Below are 23,501 nucleotides of genomic sequence, written 5' to 3' on the forward strand. Positions count from 1 at the left end.
TTTTCTTCTATCAGTATTATGGTGTATCTTGTTGCAGGAGAGATTTTGAAGTTTGCACTTCAACTATGAGCTGTCTACGGGAAGTCTCAGCTCAGTTACAAGACATAGAGTCCCTCTTTCATCCAAATGGGGAGGGCAGACAAGCTGCAAATCAGATGGCCCTAATCAAGAGTCTAAAGTATATACAAGAGGAAGTTAATAATGCATCTGCAGACTTCACAACTTGGAGGACACAGCTTCTTGCTTCCATGTCAGACCACAACGGTAAGGACAATCCCCAGCTGATTTTGTAATATAGTTAAGGATAAAAGAATTCATTGGTTTGGTTATTGTAGAAGATTGCTTATTTGTTGCTCCTTGCCATGTTCATTTGGATATCTAGAAACACTTAACGAAAGTCAAATTCAGAAAATACAGTCTAAATTTACATTGTGCAATGATGTTTTTCCCCTTTAGTCACTGTTGCTGTGACAGATCTTACATCATAGTAAGTCAAGATTAGTAAGGACATATTATTAAAACTATGTAGCAAAAACTGCATAGTGCTTGTTGTTTTCTTGCATAAAGGAAATATATGAACCAGTAATGAAATGCATTTCTATGTAAAACCGTCTGTGTTATGGTTCAAAAGGAAATAAAGAGTCCAATGAAGAGTTTGTGGAGCACTTCTCAGCACAAGTGGAAACTGTTATCCATGTTGTTCTGTATGCCATCCAGTGTTTGGTAGAGAGAAAACCAAAAGTTGGAGAAGAGGAAGAAAAATCTCCAGAGGAAAATGGTAAGTTTGTTAACTTACTCAAGGGAAGGTAAGAGGGTTTACACTCCACAAACCTAAAAATTCTGGAGCTATATGTCTACCAGAGGTGTCAAGGAAATCATCATTTTAATAGTTAACCGTATTAACAGATAGGATGGATATTTCTAGATTGTTTAGTGTGACACTTCAGAATGTCAGATTTTATTTCCATCTTTTTTCTTTTGTTTTTCAAAGAGGATGCAGCTTCATTTGACGTGATTAAAAAAGGACATTTAACTAAGCTTTTGGATGAAGATATCTCTGCTGATGTGGATTCTTTGCATGTGCAGAAAGTAATTTTAACAGTTTCAGAACTCATGAAGAGTCTGAAATCTTACGGGGAAGATTACACCTCAGATAAACATAAGGTAAATTCTTTTTCTCAGGAGCTCTTGGCTTAAGGGTCTCAGTAATTGGGAGTTGTCAACTTTGCTGATCAAATGTGCATTACTTCTTATTGCCCAATACCTTAGAGCTAGAAGCATGAGAGAGATCATAGCCAAATGTAGTTTTCTTTTGTAGTGCAAAAGCCAGATGTTCCTTAAGTAAGAAGGGAAAGTTTTCGTTTCTGTGAAATGTAAAAGCCGGAAAAGCTCTGGGAACTTTATAGCTCGTATTTAAATGTGCTTACTGATACTTCTGGTTTGAGCATCTGTTTTAAGAATCTATTGTCACCCTCTCTGAGGTGTATCTCAGTATGTATGTAACCATGTTTGACAGCTGTTCTTTGTTTTTTTAACTGCAGTTCTTCAACCAGTCCTGCTATTTGCTGGTGCGTCTGAAGCCCATGCTTTGCAAATATTCAGAGCTTATCCTGTTCTACCTCACTGTTTCACTGGCTTCTCACCGGAGTACTGGAAAATTGCTTTCTGTTCTAACTAGCATTTTTACAGAGCTTGCCCAAAAGGTAAGTTTTTAGAGATAACTGTATATATATATTGTAAGCATATATTTAATTTATACACAAGTCTTGAAATATCAACTAAGTCTAACGATGTCTAAGTCTAAAACTACTACAGAATGACTTGAGTTTCTGTTTGCCTTTGTAGGGGTTTTGTCTGCCAAAAGAATTACTTGAAGATGAAGCTGGAGAGGGAGCAACACAGTTTCACGACTATGAGGAGGGTGGCATTGGAGATGGGGAAGGCAAGAAGGATGTGAGCGACAAAATAGAAAGCGAAGATCAGGCAAGTTTTTTGGTGGAGGGGGAAATAGGGAGGGGAGAGTAAGTAAAATTGCGACTAAATCAAATATATGCTAAACAAAGGCTGTTTCCATTTACTTGCAAATATTTGTTTTGTTTCGCTAGCATTTCTTTCTTGAGCAACATTCTTAACTGCTCCACAGTTAAGGAATAAACAGTAGTTCATATCGGTTTTACATGTATGTCAATACTGGAGACTGGTTTGGGCATACTACTGAATATATTGTTGTAGGTCTGAGTGATTTTGGGGAGGAATGTGTAGAGTAATGGAAAAAAATGCAAAGCTTTAACTCATCTGTGACTTGATTGGAAACAATGACATGCTTGCTTGGAGAGACAGCTGACTTGCAGAAGCTGTACAGTGGGGTTAATATGAGTTTACCTGGACCTTCAGGATGAAAAGGTCTGTTTAGAGTTACTGAAACATTCTGTGTTGGCTTTCTGTGAAGTCATGCTGAATTTAGAATGCTGATAAGGGGCACAAGATGGTTGACCTGTCTGGCTCCAAGCTGAACTTTAGAGGCTTAATTCACTTTGCACATATTATGCTTTACTTTTAATACTAGTAATTTCATACAAGAAATGAAGAGCTGGCTCTAAAATGACCAGAATGTAGTTCAGATAACCTAACACGAGGTTATAGTTAGTCAGAACCCCTTAAAAATATCAACTGGTAGCCTAATGATATAGTTCCTTCTCTTGAACAGATGGGTTGAAGTAAAAATTATCCTAGCTTTAATGAACACAGAAAAAAAAATAATACTTGAGATCCATGTTAAGAAACAATGGAATGCATTAGATACTTTAAGTAAAGAAACATGAAATTGCTTTTAGTCTCCCATTTATGTTGGCTTTTATGTTTGTATATCAACTTAAAAATATTGTTGTGGTGCTTTAAGATTTAATATATAGGCAAGGTCTGTTGTAACTTCTGGTTTTACCAACAATTCAGATAGAAGACTCTTTTCAAAAGGACAAGGAGAAGGATAAAGAGGATCAAGATTCTAAGCCAGACATTGAAGGAGAAGACAATGCAATTGAAATGTCAGAGGACTTTGAAGGAAAAATGCATGATGGAGAACAGGAGAAAAAAGGTTTGGTTCTTACACAAAGGCAAACTTACAAGAAATGTAATAGATGAATCCAATAATGGTTGATACTTTCATATATTGAAGCATATGCTGAAAAGTCAGTGTTCAACAAAAATCAGTAGTGTCATTTATATATGAATCCTAAGAAGTTTACAAATTAAATATTTTCTCTCCTCTGTCACTCTGGTGGTTCTGGAACAAAGGGAGTTGGTTCCTTCTTCCTGTTGTAAGGTGATCCATAGATACATTTAAAAAAAAAAATTAGTCACTGACTTTGTGGAGCTGTTGAAGATCAACAGAACACTTACGAAAGAAAATGTGGCTGTAGTTAACTTCAAAATGTGACTAAGAAAACTATTACTAACTTACAAGCAGTGGAAAAAAAAAAAACAAAACTTTACCAAATGCTATTTTTTCAACTTGCTATTCATGCAAGTTCTGTCGCTTCAGAAGGTAACACTTGGAACATCTGAAACTAATGTGACTTGCAAATTACAGTAGCATTAACCTACTCAGAAAACTCTTGACCAAGTGCCAAGAATAAGGTCATCAGGAAAGAACAGACATTATAAAACTAATAGAATGGATCTTTCCTCTCCCAGTAATGCCACACATTTGGAAAATGGAGGAGGAAGAAGATAAGGATTGCAGAGATTAAATCATTCATATTTAACTCCTGACACTTGCTAGTTTGAGGGAGAGACTGGTGGTGTCTGCCTGTCCAAAAGAGCACCCTGAACTGTGTAACTAGGCCCCTGCTCTTCTGGGTGTTGGTGCATGTGTTTCTTTTTCTGCATCGCTAAATGCATAGGTTGATGAATTTAAGGTGTTAAGTGTGGCTGTTTGTTAGCTTTATCTTCTCTGAACTGAGACACATTCTGAACTGTACACAGAAAACGATGAAAAATCTGATGAGGAGGAAGAGGAGGAGCTGGATAAGCAAATGGGAAATCTTGGTGATGCTGAAGCTGATGAGAAGCTGGATGAGAGGCTCTGGGGAGATGAAGATGATGATGACGATGATGATGCCAGTAGTAAAACAGAAGAAACTGGACCAGGAATGGATGAGGTAAAGAGAAAAGGGAGAAGAAAAATAACAAAGGAATTAAATTCTTGGGATGACATAAACTAGGAACTCCCTTACATACCAGACTCTGGTCTTGGAAGGGCATAATTTGAGTATATCCTAAATTGCTTAGTGTTTAGTGTCTTTTTTCTTGTAGGAGTTGTCTTGTTATTCAGACTCTGAGAAGCAGGTAGCATAATGAATTTCTTCTGGATTTGTTGGTTAATAGGAGGATTCTGAACTTGTTGCAAAAGATGACAATCTGGGTACAGGAACAAAAGACAATAAAAAACAGCCTCCCAAGGATGAAGAAAAAGAGGATCAAGCAGAGGACAATGAAAATAAAGAGAAAATCCATGAACAAATTGATGAGGTAAAAATGGCTACATAGAATGTCTTGCTGATAAGTTGTATTCTGTTGCTCATGTCGTGCATTCTTGAGAATTCGAAATGTTTTTTATGTAACAGTGAAGACACTTAATACATTCAGAAAAGTTAGTTCATTTTGGAGTAAAAAAATAATTCATTATATGTATATTTTCTGATGGATAACTCAAAAGAATTTTTGTTTGAACTATTCAGAATGTGTAATGGCTTTTAAGAAAGGCTTTACACTGAACTGATATTTTGATGGACAAAGCTAGAAAGTCCTTTTTCTGTTGTGTAGCGACAGAAGCATCTGAAGTCAGTGGGACTCATCCCAAAAACCTGACTGTAGTATGTCTGAAGATTCTCCATAGTGTGCAAGAGTGCATTTTCCATGTGCAAGAGTGTAGATTTTGTTTAGTCTTTCATCTAGGAAAATACTATGAACACATGATGCTGTTTTGAAGAAGTACCAGTATATGTAGATGCAGTTGCAAAAATTAGTCTTTTCTGCTATTTATACGTGTGGATGTGTATCATCGAAAATTCATTTTTAATTGATCAAAATGTAATACTGTATTTGGTATTTTTGTGTACTAAAGAATTCACTTGTGGCTTATTTCTCATCTTTGCCTTTCCTCCCACTTACCATATACCTGCTATTTTTTTCCTCATTCTTTTGGTTACAGCGTGAGTATGATGAGAATGAAGTAGATCCTTATCATGGCCAGCAAGAAAAGCAGCCTGAAGTTGAACCTTTGGACCTTCCTGATGACTTGAACCTGGAGAATGATGAGAAGAGTGATGATGAGGAGAAAGAAGGTGAAGGTACAGCTGAAAATCTCTCTACAGATTCCCAGATGAAAGCCAAGTGGAAATAACGGAGGAAGAGTCAGATGATGAGCTTTTCTTCTCTATAAAGAGAAGAGATGGTGGTAGAATTCTATATTAACAAGAAACTGCAATTTCAGCTCCGCATATCAAAATATTAGGCTAGAAATCAACATTACAGCATTTTTCTTTACTTGTCTTCAATGCACACTGCGGAGCATATTTTCAGATGTTAGCCAAGTGATACATCCTAACTTATTCTAGAAGCTCCTTGTTTCTTTGGTTGTTTTTGGTTTTGTTTTTTTTTTTCCTGATACTTAGAAGAATTTGCACTTAAAATCAATTGACCATCAAATATGTTAGATTAAAATGTGTTGTCAGCTACAAACTAATTGCGACACTTAAATTACCTGCTATAGAAAACCATAGATTACAGAATTCTCAGTATTTTTTCTATAAGATTTTTCTGTTACATTGCGTAGGTTTGTTCTGTTTATATCATTAATATTCACTGTCCCTGTATTTCCCTGAAAGCTTTTTATATGTTTCTGACTTCTTGTTTTCTGACTTTTTAATGCAGAAGAAGAGAATACTTTTGAAATAGATGACAAACCTGCTGACTTAAATGAGGCAGAGAATACAGAAGATCAGAATGAAGAGGATGCCGGTGAAGCAGAAAAAGAAGGAGATCAAAATGCAGAACATGCTGAAGAAGGCATTTCTGAAGATAAAGATAAAGAGGAAAAGGAAGATGAAGGGGAGAAAGATGCTGATGATCAAGAAGGAAATACTGAGAACACTGAGGAAGCAGAAGAGGAAGAGTCACAACCACCTGATGAGGAAAAAAATGAATCTGCTGAAGAGGAGAAAGAGAAGGGAATCCCTGCTGGTGACCGAGGCCTTCAACCTCAGGTACAGAGTATTAAATAAGTCTGTATTTTTTTTTTCCCCTGAGACTTGTCCTCTGTTACTTTGAGACAAACTTGATATTGTGGTGGGATGTTAGTAAGAATTTTTATGAAGATGGCAGATTTTCTTACTGTTTATCTGGTGTATTTCTACCTGTATTCCAGTTACTTCCTCGGCCTTCTGCTTCCCCATGCTTTTTAGAATGTTAAAATAAACTGATCTTATTTCAGGCAGAGGAGGACAAAGATAATCCAGAGACAGATGAGCAGATTCCTGAGTCTGAGGAAAGAATGGAGCATGAAACACAAGGGCAGACTGGGCAAGAAAACCTGCAGAGTGACAGTGCTGTAGAACTAGCTGGGGAGGCTTCAGAAAAAGACCAATCTAAAGAGGTAAGCTATGTGGAAGTGTCTGATTAGGAAATGCTGGACCTGTGGGTTTTTAAGCTACAATTAAAGAACTGCTGCCATATTTTAAGATGTGTCTAAGATGCAATTTTAGAACAGCGTTTAGAAATTCACCTAAAAAAATGAAGATATCTTCCTAGCAGTGAAGTGTGTGGTAGGTTTAGGCTAATTCTTGGTCTGCAGGACTGTCTTGTCTGCCAGTATTTGCAGTTCTGAGCCATTCTTCATTAGCACAAGAAGGTTGCACAGCATTTCAATTTAATTTCTAAAATTTGTCTACAGTGGTTGCTAAATACCTTTTCAGTTACAGTTTCATTTTTTTTGTGTGTGCCTCAGGAATATGGAAGTGGAGCTGCAAGTGCAAATCAATCAGAAGGCCATGAATCCACGCGCATGGCCCGGATGGCATCTGAAAAGCAAAGCAGAAAGAATACACAGGTTCATCTTGTTCTTTTTAAATCATTTTCTCTTTTTTCTTTTTTGTTTATTTTAAAGTTTTGTACCTAATTTGAATGAGTTGATATTAACCAGCAAATACGCAGGTCTGTTTCTCTTTCTTAGAACACATGTTCTAATTAGTGTTTTGTCTGCACCTCACTTGAGGTTCATGGTGTTAATTTTTTTTTTTCTTCAGAGTTTCAAGAGGAAACCTGGTCAGGCAGACAACGAGCGCTCCATGGGAGATCACAATGAACATATCCACAAGCGACTGAGAACCATAGAATCCAGCAGTGAAGCAAAGCAGAATACAACTCAACCTAAACAAAACGTGGAGGAAGCTGATGCATTTGAACATATTAAAGAAGGCTCTGAATACTATGATGCACAGACCTATGGTATGGTGATATTTGAGTGTAAAGAGTTGTCATTCTAGAATCAAATCCCAAAGCTCCTATTTACTGTAGTTTTTTGGGTGGTTTTGTTTTTTTTGATGGTCACGTTTAACATTCTCTGCTTTGCAAGACATAGCACTATTTTCGTTACAATGAATGCTGTCTTTGGTAATCAGGTACAGGCTAATGATAACATGTTTGAAAATACTGCATTCACTCATAAAAATGGGATTTTAGTTTGTTAAACCTATTTAAAATCTTTTGTTTCTCTCATATTTCATTTATTTTGAGGCCCACATTGCTACCACGTGTTCAAAATATATAGATTAATGCAACAGGTTCTTTATTCTGTATCAAATTGGTGACTCTTCAAAAGTATTCCTCTAAACTGACCTTAAATTGTTTTTTATTAAAGTAATTTGTCTTAATCTTCGGATTTTTCAGAGCAATAGCTCATTGACACAACATGGCACAGCACAGTGAAAGATGAAACAAATGTTTTGAGACAATAGCTCAGCTCTGTTGTGAAGTTCAGTAAAACTTAAATGCAATGGCCTCAAAGTGCAGTAGTTTATTTGTCTCTTTTCTTTGTCACTCTCCTTTTTCCTTCCTCTCCCTCCTTAATGAATCGTGTTGCCTTTGTATAGATGTGGCTAGCAAGGAGCAGGAGAAACCTATAATGCCTGTAAACGAAAACGAAGAGGGAGATTCTGAAGATGCAGCTATGGAAACAGAAATGCAGAACAATGAGGATCTCACAGCAGTAGACACAGAGGAGCTGAAGCCAGAAATGAAGTCTACTGCTTCTAAAAATCCTGGTATGTTAACCTAAAACCATTATAAACACAAGTGTAGATGTCTATATATGTGTGTAGGTACTTACGTTTGCATGTAGTGGATACATTCTATAAGATTAAAACATCAATTGTTTTTTCTGCAACAGTATTTTTACTCTGGTCTGGTAACCAGCATTAGCCTTTTTTCTAAATCAGTTAAGTGACAGAGTGGTTTGTTGCTTTCTTTCAAGTTAAAGGTCCCTAATCTTTATGAACTTCTTTGAAGAAGTGAAAACCAAGCATTTTTCCTCAGTCTTAACCACAATTAATGGGCATATAGCAATAGATTGCAGTGACACCAGCATCAGCACCATGTAAATCAACTTTTTTTAATTTGTAACTTTGGATAAAACATCAGGAAATTGAGGACTGAACAATATTGGGTGACATAGCACTGTAGTGTCATTGTCTCACTACTTTTATAAATGGAAAATGAAATAAAAGTGACTGCCTCACACAAGTTTAATTTTGGTGAATTTAAGTAAACGACACTGCAGCCTGGAAGTTTGGATGGTTTTCATACCAAACAACAGAAAAGCTGACTGGAGAGAGAAGATGAGTTTTACTAGCCTGAATTTGCCTTTTCTTCTACTCTCTTCAGGTTTAATCTCTTCACTTAAATGTAATAGATTCATGGTACAGGCATATGTGTAAGCAGTTTATTTTTCTTTTCCATGTAATTCTCACTTTGTTCTTAGAACAATTCTTTAAAAGTAAATAAAAAATAGTTGTTTAACAGTGTAGTATAATAGAAACAAGAATAAAAGAAAACCTTTAGTCCAGTCCTTTATTTGTAAATTGAATTCTGATTTAGAGGAAACTTTTTCCATTACTGAAGTAGAGAGTAAAAGATGAGATAAGAAAAGATTGCTGTTATCTTTTAAATGATCACTTTGTGAATGTTCTCAAATTTGTTTTTTTCTTCCTGTCACTTGCTCAGAGAGGCTGTGTAGGTTGAAAAATGTACGTCACTGATGGAGTTTTTAAACATTAAAGATTTGTTCACTAGTACTTGGTTTGTTTTGCAAAATGGTTTATGTTGTTTGAGTTGCAAGGTCTTGTATTCACTCTGTTCCTAGAACTGTCTTAACATTTGTGCGCTTCTCTTGAAAAATAATGCCTGAGCATTATGAAACGTTGTGAGAGACTTTGAAAAGAGTCGAGATGGAATACTGATTGCTGTATTGTGTGATTCACAATTTTGTGATTGTAGGACCAGGTGAAGTGGAGCCAGAGATCCAGAAGTTTGACTCTGAAGATGCCAATGACTCTACAATGGAAAAGTCACCAAAAGCGGCTGAAGAGAAGCCAGAGAGAAGCAAGGACTCTACCATACATACAGCCCATCAGTTTTTGACGGATACTTCCCAGGTATGATACTTAATGCATCTTCTTAATAGTACAGAAACTGTCTGTTTTCATTGACCTGAGTTAATGACGCTCTGTGAACGCCGAAGTTTAGAATTACATTGATTCAGACAACTCATCAGCGTGCTTTTCTTTAATAGCAAATGAAAAGTAACACAATACCAACTGTTGTATATGCAGCTGAATGATGCATTTAAAATGGAAATTCTTCCACATCCTTAGTAGTAAGATCCCATCCTCACTCCTGAAAAGAAACCTTTTCTTTGTAACTGTTGAGAACTGTTTTGCCCAGCTGAATCTCCTGATAAAATGTTTGAGTGGAGCAGAAAGCAATAGGTGAGGGTGTGTGACCTTAAGATAAAAAAGGGTTCAGAATGATGAGACAGCTATGTGTCAATGACCCTAAAATACCACTTTGGAGAAGAAAATTACCTTCAGTTTCATCATTGCAACACACTGCTTCCTTAAAGCTAACTGCAAACATTCTGGAACACTTGCAAGCCTTTTATGAGCTTTGCAATTACAAATTATACTGTTACAGCCAAGATCTTCTTCCTAGATCTTTATACAGCACAGTTTTCCAATTGTTATTGGTAGCTGTAAAAAGCGCATTTTATCATAGGGTTATGGCGTAGAAGCAGTGGGCAGTTTATACCCAGTTGATGAAGAATTAATACTTCTAGTGTCTGTTTTTTTGAAGTACAGAACGTCCACACTCATAATAGTGTGTCCAGAGTATGTACTTCAAGGGAAGCATCTTACTGTTTCTACACACGCCATAGAAAGGTGTTCCTATACGTATCATGTGTTCAGCTACACCTGATATTTCTACCTCAGTGCTAAATGTGAAATGCTAGCCCTTTGGGAAGAGGCTGCTGAAGGCAAGTGTGTTCTGCTTCTGTCAGAATAGATAGGTGCTTTTTTTCATTTGATACGCAAAGCCTGAAACAGGAGAGGGAGCTGTTGCAGCATCACTTAAAGAGTAAAGGAGAAACTTTGTTGAAGTGCAAATCTCATCTTTCAGCAGGTGAGGGAGAGGGAAGAAGCCCCCTGCACATACATTCTTCTTCCCTTCCTTAAACCTGCAGTAGGTGACAAGCGGGATTGTTGCTGCTTCTGAAGGATTTAAGTTATTGATACTGTTATCACAGGCTTATTTTTCTTAACCCAGTAAACCTGTGGGTTATGCAGACCATACATGTCTGCTTGTCTAAGTTACGGTGTTACAAGTAAGGAACAGAAGTCGCTGAAATTACAATAAAAGGTGAAGAAATGTAATACAGCTTAGGTATCCTTCAACAGAGTGGTTTATCAAACAGTATGTGCTGACATGTGAAGAGGAAGGTGTCATTCAATCCTTTTGAAGTGGTTTGAATGATGATTTTTTAAAAAAATGTAATTAACTGAAGAATATTTTATTTTGGAAGATAACAGCCATGTAATATTAGTTTGATCTCCATTATACTGACACTAGATCTGGTGTTTGGCAGGATAGTTCATTCAGATTGTCTTGTGGTTCTGTACTTGATTATTTTCAATGTCTGTATAGAAGTGCCTAGCTTTGTTTATAGGTAGGTATTTGGGGGGGGTATTTGTACTTCGTGTACATGGAAGCTAACAAAAAAAGAGATTTAAAATGAAATCTTCAAATCTTTCAGGTGTTTTGTGTCTAAAGGAATAAGAACAGTGCCCTTTTCCTGTTTTATAGTTTGCTAAGGTTTGGGGACTGGCAGATATATGAACTTATTTTACTGTCTCATAAATCTTGTAACTACACTTCTAGCACATCGTTAGAGATCCTGAAGAGCTAAGAAAGGAACTTGAAAGGCAGTTGGAAGCTTGGCAAACACAGCAGCCTGGAACTCCAGAGGAGGTTAGTGACCTCATTTTAGTGTCAACTCTATCTTACGAACCCTACAATTCATTATTTTATATTGTTTCACTGCTGAAGCATTGAGGAAGTCAAGCAGGCTGGAATCTAAACGTTCAAAATTGTGTGATTTAAATGCTGGGTTTTGTTACATTTAACTTAGCTAATAAAACAAACAAAACAACAGTATTCTTAAAGCAGGGTAATGTTTCAGATCTTGTTTTGAACATGCTATCTGCAGAAAGTTACTCTGTTGATAACTTCTAAAACTTACATCATTTAAAAAAAAAACATTTTTCTTGGCCCTGCCAAGCTCCTTCCATTTTGAATTATCACCTGTAGTTAAGCGCTGGATGCAGCTTTCACAAAATTATGATTAACACGAGCTGCCTTCTTCAGTTGCAGCGGTGGAGTTTGAGTAAGAGAACCAGAATCTGGTGGTAGATACTTGCTCTGACTGTCCTAGTCATGAATAATAAGCCATGTTTGGAAGTCATTCCTGAATGAAATTGCCAGTGTAGAGACTTCATCATTTTGCTGAATTATAATTAATGTAAGTAATGTTATTTGTGAGGGCTGAGAGAGAACCTTTATTGTAGAATCATTTAGGTAGGAAAAGACCCATATGATCATCACTCCAGCCATCATGTAACAGTACCAAGTCTACCACTAAAGCATGTCCCCAAGCACCCCATGCCCATGGCTTGCCTTCATGCAATGTGAACTACCAGATGGTAGCCACTGCAAGATTTGCCTGTATCAGCAGCAATGCCCAAGTTCCTAGAGGAACAATCATTGTGCGTTGCAGTTTTGTATCAGCAGGGGACGTTCTTATTCAAAAGCAAATTGTTGTCCTTATGTTTGTAGAGTGCTTACAAGACCCCTGTATAGTTTCAGCTGATATTACCTCCTCCTTGGTACGCAGACGTTTGTTTTTCTTTCAGGCGGTGCTTCCCAGCTTTTTACATAATTCACTTTTTATTTTTTTCTGTGATGTACGATGTTTTAGGAGAAGGAGGCAGCCCAGTTGTGGCAGAGGTATTTAGTACTGACAGCTCCTCTGTCACAGCAGCTTTGTGAACAGCTACGGCTCATATTGGAACCCACGCAGGCAGCCAAGCTGAAGTAAGTTGAGTCTTTCTAAAGTTTCTTTAAACGCCTGTTTTGGCGTATTTGGCGTATTTTATATCTCTACAGTTAAAGTTCTTACTTTGTAGCAATTATTCCTATTCTCAAATGCGTTAATTTTACTTATGTATTGGAACTTCAGGTTATTTTATGAAACACAAATGTGATGTAGTGGTATGTACTTATCCTGAGGATACTGCCTCCTATATTTTTTTTCTCCTGTGCAGCTGCTGATCAAACCAACTTAAACCTGTGAAATGCTGTTGAGTCACAGACGTTGTTAAATGTCAGAATGTAAATTGTATTGTTGCAAAGTGTGGAGGGGTCTAAATGCAACATCTTCCCTTTTAGGTACCTAGAAATAGAAATACGGGCATTTTGTTTTGTTTTGTTTTATTTTTATTTATACCTAAATACAGCTATTCAGAAATAGTAATTCTTATTTGCTTATTTTACTTAATTTCCTAAAATATCGTAAGCATTTTGCTACGTATGCTGCATAGGTCAAGATCTCTGGAATGAGGTATTTATTGATAAGCCCTGTAACTGTGTATTTTTCTTTCTTAACTTTCAGAGGAGACTACAGAACAGGGAAAAGATTGAACATGCGCAAAGTGATCCCTTATATTGCCAGCCAGTTCCGGAAGGATAAGATCTGGTTGCGAAGGACCAAGCCCAGTAAACGACAGTACCAGATTTGCTTGGCGATTGATGATTCCTCTAGTATGATAGACAATCACTCTAAACAGGTAAAAACAAACAAACAACAAAAAACACTTTGGAAGGACTATGAGGAGACTATCCCTGGCTGATGCATATGTCAGCAGCTCACCTATTTCATGCAGAAGTGGTGGCTGTTGGAAAGCTGGCTGGTGGTTCTAGGGCAGTTATTTGTCTGATCCATGGGCTCGAATTCTTGTGACTTCATGCCTAAGAGACTTGTTGCTAAAAGGTCAGTGAAATTTAACTGAAAGAAGAAGATAATAAACTCATTAGACAGAGGTCTACATATCCACTGGAAAATTATTTTTGTAGTTTTCTTAGTTGTCATAGCTATGTAGTTCATTGGGGGAATTAAATGTTAGTTCATCACAGCTCTCATGCAGGTCTTCATGAAAAATGCACGTTTCCTTCAAAATAGTTACTTCAGTCTTTATTTCCCTAGCCTGTCTAAAGTGGTACCACTGTCTAAATCAGTCAGCAGAAGTCTTCAAGTAGAACTAGTGTATTTTTGTGTCAATGACTATCTCACATAAACATAACAGGGAAAAAGATGAGCAGCCCCTTCATTTATTTTACTAGATATCAAAAAAAATAGTTTCAGTAAGGTTTTTTGTATTGAATACTGAACTGAGAAAAACTTGCAGTACCCTATTTTTCATTTAACTTCCTTCTTTCACAGCTTGCGTATGAATCCCTGGCAGTTATTGGGAATGCACTGACTCTTCTAGAAGTGGGACAAATTGCTGTGTATAGGTGAGTTTATTTAAAATATAGACACTTCTCTAAGATTTTTAGAGCAGAATGCATACTGATTTCACACTACAACTTTTTTCTCTAAAGCTTTGGCGAGACTGTTCAGCTGCTGCACCCCTTCCACGAACAGTTCAGCGACCAGTCGGGGACACGGATATTGCGCCTTTGCAAATTTCAGCAGAAGAAAACAAAAATAGCTCAGGTACGCAAGAATGCCTCCAGGACACCAGGTTTGCAAATTCTCTCCAGGCCAAGGCATCAGCAGCTTGGTGGTTTCATGATTGCTGTAACTTGTACTGGTTGTTGATATTTAAGTGTGTAATAACTCATTAGGTAACAACGAGTTATCACATGATCTTGTGAAAGTAGATTTTTTTCTCACTCATACTTCTGATTTATGTCACCATCATCTTTCTCTGTGCCAGATCTCAAACATTTCTGGGTATAAGCTCTCAGTCTTACTCTTGTCTGCGCCCCCGTGACAAACCACCTAAGTTTCTGGGAGCTTGAAGATTTATGTCCTGGATTCCAGGAAGAACTACAGCTTTGTTTGTCAGGCTGCATGTTTGTCAGACTTGGCTGTTTTCTGAAGAAAATAACTTTCTTTAGTATTACTTCCTGGACTTCTGCAAAGTTTTCCGCTTCTAGGAAGGTTTTTGTACTCTTACCTTTCCAAATTTGAAGATGATGTTCTGTTAATGCTAAATGAAAAAGTAGAGACCAAAATAGCTCAAATGTAATCTTAGAAATAGCAAAAATTGGGAGTATTTGACAGCTGATGTCTTATGAATGGAGAATATATGGCTAGATACATTTGTTTCAAGTCAAAGCCAAAGTAGTTCAGCCTAGAAATAGGGTGTATTTTTTTAATGATGTCATTAATCACTTAAGCAGTTTACTGAAGTTTTGATGGCCTTATTAGCAATGGAAATTTTTAAATCCAGATTGAAGGATTTTCTAAAGATTCTCTAATTCAAAGGCATGTACTAAATTCGAACAGGAGTTAATGCAAGAAAATGCCAAGGAATGCATCTGTGTAGGTGGTCAAGCTAAACTATCTCAGCATTTAAAATACAGCAATGTGTTATTTAAAATACTATCATTCCTATGTTTAGTATTTTATAAGGTAACTTTATCTTATGTTTCTTCTGCAGTTTCTAGAATCATCGTCAAGTATGTTTGCTGCAGCACAGCAGCTGTCTCAAAATATTAATCCAGGTGAGTGTTTTTATTAGTATGTTTGCTGCCGAGGCAGCACAATGTCCCAGAGTCACTACAGCCCTAGAGTAATACCTTTGCAGAAAGACTGGGATGACACAGATGTCACTTGCCTTAGGGCTGCTTTGGGTTTTGCTTTGTCAAAAGGAATGTTTGGTTAAAGTTTAGCTCAGACCCCAGAAGACACCTACCTCGTATCAGCCAGTAGTTCACTGAAATTTTGTTTAAAACTTTTTTAAAAGGTGTGCTTTGCCATACCCTGTTGGGTCATGTTTCCAGATCATGTTTAAGCCCTAGACAGTGCCTGCTTTCTGGCATCATCCAGCCTCCCAGCAGCCTGAACTCCCTTGACATTTCTGGTCTTGACCTCAGCACTTTGTGAGCAAGAGCTTGACTCCCATAGGTATCCAGAAGCATGCTTCTGAGGAGGGTACGGGTTTGCCTCCTTCATGTCTTTCACTGTGATGCAGACTTTGGTCATCAGCTGCTTGAGTTTCCAGGAAAAGCTGGGAGGCTTCTTACCTCATGCCTGACCCACAGTTAGAGTAGTTACCACTTCATGGCTGACCCACAATTAGCCTAAGAGACTGCCTTGTGCTCGTTAGAAGCTTATCATGGTGACAGCCATATTTTCAAAAGTTTTTTTTGTTAAAGTACTCCAAGAAGTGGGCAGTCCAGGATTTATAATCCGCAGCAGCAAGCCCCAGAATCAGGGAGCTAGCAGAAAGGCAGTGGAATATATCACCCCTCTTCGTAAAAAGAGCAAGCACTGTCACATTTGGGGCTTGTCTGCAGAAAAGGAGGAAGTGTTCTGCATCTCTCCCTAGGTATTATGCTTAGGGGGATGAGAGAGAGGGGCTGTGACTGTAGTTACTGTAATTGCCGTTGTCATTAAAAGATAGTAGGCATATAACTCAGGTAGAATACCTCTTTAGAGGGATATATCTCTGGCTCTGGGGGCAACTTGAGCAAGTAACATGTCCCCAGCAAAATGATTTGTGTTGAGGAACCCAGCATTTGTGCTGGGTATGTGTCAGGGGGTTTATTTCAGACTAGCTCGTCTGGTCCCAAGTCCTGAATGCCTGGTAGTGGTTGCCTTGGCTGTGCCTCCAGAGCCTGTCTTCTGGTTTAGTTTTATCCAAAAGTAATCCCTTCTGTGTGCTCCAGTATTGCTTTGTGAGGTGAGCCAAGCCTGGTAAAGAGAGGACAGTATGGAAACCTGTCTCAAAGGCATAGTCTCACTGTGCTGTGTTCCAAAATGAAACACTAATATAGGTGCGTCCATAGGTTCCTGATATTGGAGGAGTGGATTTGGACTCTTCCCATTTCATTGCAGCAGCTGCAACTTCACCAAGGCTGGACTCTTAAAATCCAGCCAGGATTGAACTCCTAGGCACCTACCGGCATGAAAGAGAAGCCTATGACTCAATTCCTTATGCATATTTCATGCATTTTTGTCTTTCCTTGTGATGGACAGTTATGTTTTTTGTTGTTTTTTTTACCATTTGATCTCAATGGTTTCATACAGTGGAAAAAAACCAACGGATTTCTTTGACCCACCTGTAACTGCAACTTAATGTTAACTCATAGAATTCTACTTGATAAAGACTTAAGGAAGTTAAGAAAGCTCTGAGGATTTTCCCATTATAGCCACAAAGCTAACAAAAAATAGTCTATTTGCCTTCTAAATGCCTTACTCTAATTTACTGGATTTTTATTTTTTTTCTGTGCTCAAGAAACAGCACAGCTGCTTTTGATTGTATCTGATGGAAGAGGGCTCTTCTTGGAAGGCAAGGAACGAGTGACAGCAGCAGTCCAAGCAGCTCAGAATGCCAATATCTTTGTTATTTTCGTAGTGCTGGACAATCCTAATTCCCGGGTAAGTCAGTGAACAAGGGAATAGTGTTCGAGTGCTATGTGAAAACCAGTGCAAATCTTTTTCTTGTCTTTGTAGTGCTTTAGAGCTATTTCATCTTTTGCAGAGGTCAAAGGTATTTAGGTCAGCTTCAGTTTTTCATGTGTGAAATATTGTAGGATTTCTTCCTATTTCTATGTTTATCCTCTTTCGTGTTTAAAAACACACACAAAAAAAGCTTCCATGTCACAAAATCTAAATAGGAACTCCTATCTTAAAGTATAATGGCTGTAGATTTTGTTCTCCAGAGAAGTAGCTAGCAGGCTGGTAAAATCAAAGTTTGAGTGACCATGGAATCACAGAATGGTTTGGGTTGGAAGGGACCTTAAAGATCACCTAGTTCCAGCCCCCTTTAGGTACTGGCAGGCTGCTGTAAGGTCTCCCCGGAGCCTCTCTTCTCCAGGCTGAACAACCCCAGCTCTCGCAGCCTGTCTTCACAGGAGAGGTGCTCGAGCCCCTTGATCATCTTCGTGACCCTCCTCTGGACTTGTTCTATATCTGTGACCTCCTTGTGCTGGGGACCCTAAGTGAAGCATTCTTCTGCCTCAATTTTGATAGAACACAATCTTTTCTGACAGCAGTTTCCACTTGATATGACAGCAGGAGCCAGTATGAGATTAAACAAGGGACAGAAAAGAGTGTGTGAGAGTAGTGCCTGAGTTGAGAAAACTGGATAGAATATTTAGTAGCTGGAAAAGAAGTGTTTCTGGGAGCTTTTCAGGGAGACTCTAATAAGTGAACAAAGTTGAGTTTTACTCTGAATTATGTGGTGAAGATTCTAATTTTGTAGTTCAAATTTGATTTTTATACCTTTTTTCATAGAAAACCTATCTGCTATCTTTCTGATAAGCTGTTATAATGCTCTGATTATACCTAACCTAGTTACTCTGGCAAGCTAAAATTCTGGGCAGTGAAGTGCCCTTTTCACAAAGATTATTACTTTTCTGAGCTGCTACACTTGAGCAACTAAGAAGTTCCTTTACAAGAAGAATGTGATTTTTTTTTTAATGTTGAAATTAAAAACATTGTTAAAGATTCTTATTGCATTCAATCACTGCATAAATGCAAATTGAATTTTTAGCCTTAAAATGCTTACAGATGACAGTGTTGGGAGGGCACCAAATGCATAAGGAAAGCGATAACAGTAAGATAAAGTTATAAAATACTAAGGAAAGCAGGATTTCTTTGTGGAAATTGATATTGCAGAAGATTAAAGCTCTTGTTTAAAAGGACAAAAATATTTAAGAGCTTTGTGTTCAGCTTTTGATTTAACTTTGAATACTTGTGCTTTTCAGTATTAAAACTTTATTAACCTTTTAACAGACGAGGAATTATAAAAATTTGAAAAACAGAATAATTGATGCGTGTAGCTGTGTAGTCACATCAGTTCTTTCTTACAGGATTCCATCTTGGACATTAAAGTTCCTATATTCAAAGGACCTGGAGAATTGCCTGAAATCAGATCTTACATGGAAGAATTTCCATTCCCATTCTACATGATCCTTAGGGATGTGAACGCGCTTCCAGAAACTCTCAGTGACGCACTCAGACAGTGGTTTGAACTGGTGACTGCCTCGGACACTTTGTAGACTTTGTAGACAAAACGAATACCTTATTGCTGCTAAACTGCTGAAATACATGAAACGACATTTCACCGGAGGGTTCCTGAGGTCTCTTTAAGTAGGATTAACGTACAAGAGCTGCCCTCTGGCAGCCAGACAGCCTGAGAACAAAATGATTTAGGTGTATTCTCCCATGTTTGTCAGAGGAGGTTATGCAATGGTGAGACGGTGTTTTTTCATTGCTTATTACGTAAATGATGTAAAACTTTCTTCAGTTTCTCTTGTATTACATTTTTTTTTCTTTTAAGTAATAAGTTATTTGTAATGTTCAAAGAGGTAAAGTTATTCCTACTCCTCTCTATTGCAATAAGAAAAATCAGTCTTGCTTCTTGGAAGGCATTTCTGTGTTAGAAGTACTTGAGCTGTCTTGCAAAAAAGTTCTCGTTAGCTTCACCCGGATGGTTGGCCACCTCTTTGGGAAGAGGTTGGGGAGGAAATGGGTGAAGCAGATGGTTTTAAGCAACCAAAAAAATTAAGTACTTGAATACTTGAAACTGTTCTGCAGTTAAACGCATTCAATTGAATTGTTGCTGATTTTTGGCTGATAATATCATCAGGGAGTTTGATGAATAATGCCATATAGTAATCCCTGTGTTACCAGTTTACACTGTGAAGTTTGCCCCAGTGTCCAAGGCAGACATTGAGGATATGTTTCATTAAGGAGATGTCTTAAAGCATGGACATGATTTTTCATTGCAGAAGCTATGCATCTTATATAGTTGGTTCCAATAAAAAGAGGTACCACTGTTTGTAATTATGCTGTCTGTCTTTTTTGTTAATTTATTCAAGCTTTGATCAACTGGATTTTCCACATGGAAGCAGGCAGCATTCTCTAGCAGTGCACAAATCTGCATTTTCGTGTGAAAATGTATCCTGGTTTATGTAACTTCAACATCTCTTATGAGGATATGTCAGCATGGAGCTTTGATTGGTGGTGGTCTTGTCTTTTGACTCCTCCCTGGTCTGTTTAGACAGTGAAAATGTGCAGGAAACTTGTTTAAATACGTCTACTCTACATCTTTTATATACAGAAATTGAAGGTGTCTAATCCAAAGCGTGGTGCAGGAGTTGATCAGAAAATAGATGGAACATGGATGTGTTACCAAGGATGTGATTTGTTCTCTTTGCTGTACAGATAGAAGAATCTCAACCAAAGTATCACAGTTGCTGTTTTGAGATGCAGCTGTGCCAAGCCCCTGAGGTGTGAGATGGGTCAGGAGTTTTCTCACCTTTCCTTTTCAACTGGTACCACAGCTTTGCCCCACTAATACACGATGAGCAAATTTCACAACAGAAAACTTATCAGGGGAGCGGTGTCCCCTCAGAATTTAAATGTCAGGTAGTATACAATATCCCTGCAAGGTTATGTAGGTCTCTTTTATACAAATATGTAATGTACACAAATGTACAAATAGTTTGGGAAATTTAACTGTGGAAATAGGTATTTTTAGATCATTAGGAAATTGTCTGGAATGTATTGTCACTTCAGGGGTATCCTGTGTAGTTGTAGTAGGGAACTCGAGGAAAATATACTGGGAAGGGAAACAAAATAAAAAAATAATAATAAATAATAATAAAAAACCACACACTTTTCTTGAAGAGGGCAAGGACATTGACTGTAAGCTGTAGTTTCTCAAGGGCTTATCTTCTGCACAGATGACTGCAGCCTGAGCCACACTTTGATCAACAATGCTCAGAGCACAGTCAAATCTTTATTTCTCCGTACTTAGCACAGGGTTTGCACTGAACTCGGTACAAGCAAGCACGAAGCTACCTCAGGCAGCCGCCCCCTCAGCGCTTTCGCTCTTTTCGCCCGCCCCCGGCCGGCGGCAGCAAATGGCGGCCGCGGGGCCCCTCCCGGCGGGGCGGGCCGGGCGCTGAGGGCGCTGGAGGCGGAGCCGCGCAAGATGGCGGCCGGGCGGCTGCCCCCCGGGGCGCTCACCCTTAAACAGGTGCGGGCGGGCGGCGCGGGCAAAACGGCAGCGCCTGAGGGGGAATTTCCCTCCTCACCCGGGGCTGGGTGGCGGGGCACGCAGCAGGGAACCAGCGCTTGGCGTGTTACGGAGGGAGGTGCGGGGCGTTGCGGTTATTTCCCCGGGCAGGACGGAGCCGCTGGCAGCTCGGCTCCTGGTGGCGGGGCCGGGGCCGTGGCGGCGGGCTGAGGGCGGGCTGACGGCTCCGTGTTGCAGTTCCTGAGGCGGCAGCAGGTCCTGCAGCTCTACAGGAGCATCCTCAGGGCCCTGCGGGACGTCCCCGCCGAGGCAGATCGCCGCTACCTGCAGGAGTGGGCCAGGGAGGAGTTCAGAAGAAATAAGGATGCTACGGAAGAGGTGAGGAGGGGAAATAAATGGGCGATCCCAAAAACACTGCCTGTGAAGCGATGCGTGCTGTGCTTGGCCACCTGGTTTTGTTCTGGGAGTGTCACAGCAAGGCTTGTAAGGAGTCTGCTGTGACTAATTTCTCTTAAGGGGCATTTGTGTGGAGAAATACTTCAGCATCTCTGAATATCATCCCTTCTGTTTCTTCATGGGGGTAATAGTGCTCTGACTTCCAGGTAACATTCTGGGATTAAGAAGGTAAAAGCCAAACAAGTCCTGCTTGCCTAAACCAGAAAAATTGCATTGAATAGCATGATAACTAATCTTACTTCATTATCGCTCAGGCTTTTTTAGAGCTTATTTTTTTTAATCTTTAGTTTCATCTATATTTCAGCCAAAGAAAATGAAATTGTATTTCTGTACATATGAGCCTGAATTGCAGAAACCTTCCTATTTCTCCTGTCTTTTGCCCTTTGCTTTCTAGTTTGTTTCTTTTTCTAACCACTGCTCAGGGAACTGGTGGGTGAATTATGCAGACAAAGCATAACAATACTTAGAAAATAACGTTGACGGAAATATCTCCTTGTTCTGTTAAACATCTGTCTTCGTAACGCCAATATGCAGTTGTCACTATGTACCTGTAAAGGCAGTAGACACAGGCATAAAAAAAAAATACTACCAGGAGTTTGAATCCAGTCCAAATCTGAGTTTTAAAGCAAAGATGTAACCAGCCCCCAAACACGTTGGTAAGGAATTGGATAAAATTAATTACTTGGTGTTTTTTTTTTAACCATGGCAGTAACTATAGTGCTACTTTACATGCTAGAAATAGATCACAACAGTGCTGGTAAGAAGCTACGTATACTTCAGTGTGTTAAAATATGTGCAGTTGTGTAAAACCTGTGTGCATGTGTTTGTTCAGTAGCCTCAACTTTGTTTTACAGGATGCAATTAGGATGATGATCACTCAAGGCAATATGCAACTTCAGGAACTTCAAAGAACACTTAAGCTGGCAAAATCCTGAGTGTCATTTTTTTGACAGCTGGACTTTCATCTGCTGAAAACCAGAATTTGGTTACAATAGCAGGCTTTGATGACATCCTGGTAATGTTTGAAGATAGATAGAATCTACCACAGTGGGGTTTTGGTGTGTTGTTTTTTTTTCTTCCCTTTCTTCTTGGCTTGGTTATTCTTCCACGTGGGAATCACTCAGACACAAAAGACCCCGAAAAACTGAATGGATGATGTAGCAGGTGCTGCAGGAAAAGCAGAAAGCCCCCCAGATTACAACAGCAGTGTGTTGCTAGGGAAATGGAAAATAAATATAAAACAGATTATTTTGTCTGGTTCCTACTGTGGTGCGTCTAAGTGGTAACACTTGGCACGGTAGAGGAACGGCTGTTACCACCACAAGGATTTTTTTTCCTGAATTTAGAAAGAAGCAGCATTTGGGATAAATAATTGTGTCTAAGAAAATAAAACGTTACATTAAAAAAAAAAAGTTTTTAATGTAGATGTTGATTTTCAGTTACAGCTGAATAAAACTTAAAAAGCCATGTCTGTATGTATGACAATGAATGAGAGATTTTTAGCCCTGGGAATGGTTATTCTCATGTTAATAGGAAGTATCTTGAAGGTAGTATCAAAAAATCAATTTAAGGCGGAATTACAAATAGGAAATAACTACTTTTAGTTTGTGTAGTTTGAAAATGCCTTTACCTCCCTGAATTGCAGCGTATCTTTTATTTTCCTCATATAATTTACTAATGAAAATGCCAAGGTGCAGCTGGGATTTTCTCGACAGAAGTAGCTGGACAGCAGTAGATACTCCTCAGTAGCTGCACGCATTTCAGGTCATGCTTTCAGAGTTTAGCCAGTGTTTTCTAGTAGAAAGGGCTGACCAAGCTCCATGAGTGAGGAGGGATTATTTTTCAGGTTTGCAGTGTTCTGATCATTCTGTTTCATTTTCCTTGCTGTTAATGCTCCAAAAGCGAGCACCAACAAGCCCTGGGCACGCTGCTTGCTCTGCAGCTTCAGTTCCTGAGCCTGGACGGTGCTGGACTGGAGCTGGTGCTGCACGAGCAGGGCTGGGGCTGCTGTCGCCATTCTGGGTTCATCTACAACAGCCACGGCCCTTTGCTTCTGTGGGACATCAAATTCAAACGAATGAAAATAAGGTAAGGTAATGGGAAAAACAAGTTGGCTTTGGTTTTCTGCAGCTGATACTTGCGGGAGAAAAAAGCTGT

General features: G+C 38.8%; 2 protein-coding genes across 2 annotated transcripts in view; both read left to right on the forward strand.

Moving 5' to 3' along the window:
* The window catches only part of MDN1 (midasin AAA ATPase 1), a 91,561-nt gene extending 71,871 nt beyond the window's left edge, over positions 1-19,690 (forward strand). Inside the window, exons 80-102 of the mRNA XM_068677968.1 lie at positions 38-264; positions 632-778; positions 992-1,164; positions 1,542-1,703; positions 1,846-1,987; positions 2,957-3,094; positions 3,985-4,160; positions 4,387-4,530; positions 5,213-5,351; positions 5,935-6,266; positions 6,494-6,655; positions 7,007-7,108; positions 7,305-7,506; positions 8,151-8,321; positions 9,553-9,710; positions 11,491-11,580; positions 12,587-12,702; positions 13,280-13,454; positions 14,108-14,181; positions 14,269-14,383; positions 15,336-15,399; positions 17,136-17,278; positions 18,715-19,690. Of these exons, the coding sequence (XP_068534069.1) occupies positions 38-264; positions 632-778; positions 992-1,164; positions 1,542-1,703; positions 1,846-1,987; positions 2,957-3,094; positions 3,985-4,160; positions 4,387-4,530; positions 5,213-5,351; positions 5,935-6,266; positions 6,494-6,655; positions 7,007-7,108; positions 7,305-7,506; positions 8,151-8,321; positions 9,553-9,710; positions 11,491-11,580; positions 12,587-12,702; positions 13,280-13,454; positions 14,108-14,181; positions 14,269-14,383; positions 15,336-15,399; positions 17,136-17,278; positions 18,715-18,903 (3,541 nt within the window). The 3' untranslated portion in view covers positions 18,904-19,690. The remainder of the gene's footprint in view (positions 1-37; positions 265-631; positions 779-991; positions 1,165-1,541; positions 1,704-1,845; positions 1,988-2,956; positions 3,095-3,984; positions 4,161-4,386; positions 4,531-5,212; positions 5,352-5,934; positions 6,267-6,493; positions 6,656-7,006; positions 7,109-7,304; positions 7,507-8,150; positions 8,322-9,552; positions 9,711-11,490; positions 11,581-12,586; positions 12,703-13,279; positions 13,455-14,107; positions 14,182-14,268; positions 14,384-15,335; positions 15,400-17,135; positions 17,279-18,714) is intronic.
* Positions 19,691-20,731: 1,041 nt separating this feature from the next.
* Positions 20,732-22,592, forward strand: LYRM2 (LYR motif containing 2). Its single transcript, XM_068677967.1, has 3 exons — positions 20,732-20,888; positions 21,126-21,266; positions 22,199-22,592. The coding sequence occupies exons 1-3, from the start codon at positions 20,844-20,846 to the stop codon at positions 22,277-22,279; spliced, it is 267 nt and encodes an 88-aa protein (XP_068534068.1). The 5' UTR covers positions 20,732-20,843; the 3' UTR covers positions 22,280-22,592.
* Positions 22,593-23,501: the final 909 nt, after the last annotated feature.

The sequence above is a fragment of the Anas acuta genome, chromosome 3, assembly GCF_963932015.1.
Source record: "Anas acuta chromosome 3, bAnaAcu1.1, whole genome shotgun sequence".
Classification (NCBI taxonomy): Eukaryota; Metazoa; Chordata; class Aves; order Anseriformes; family Anatidae; genus Anas; species Anas acuta.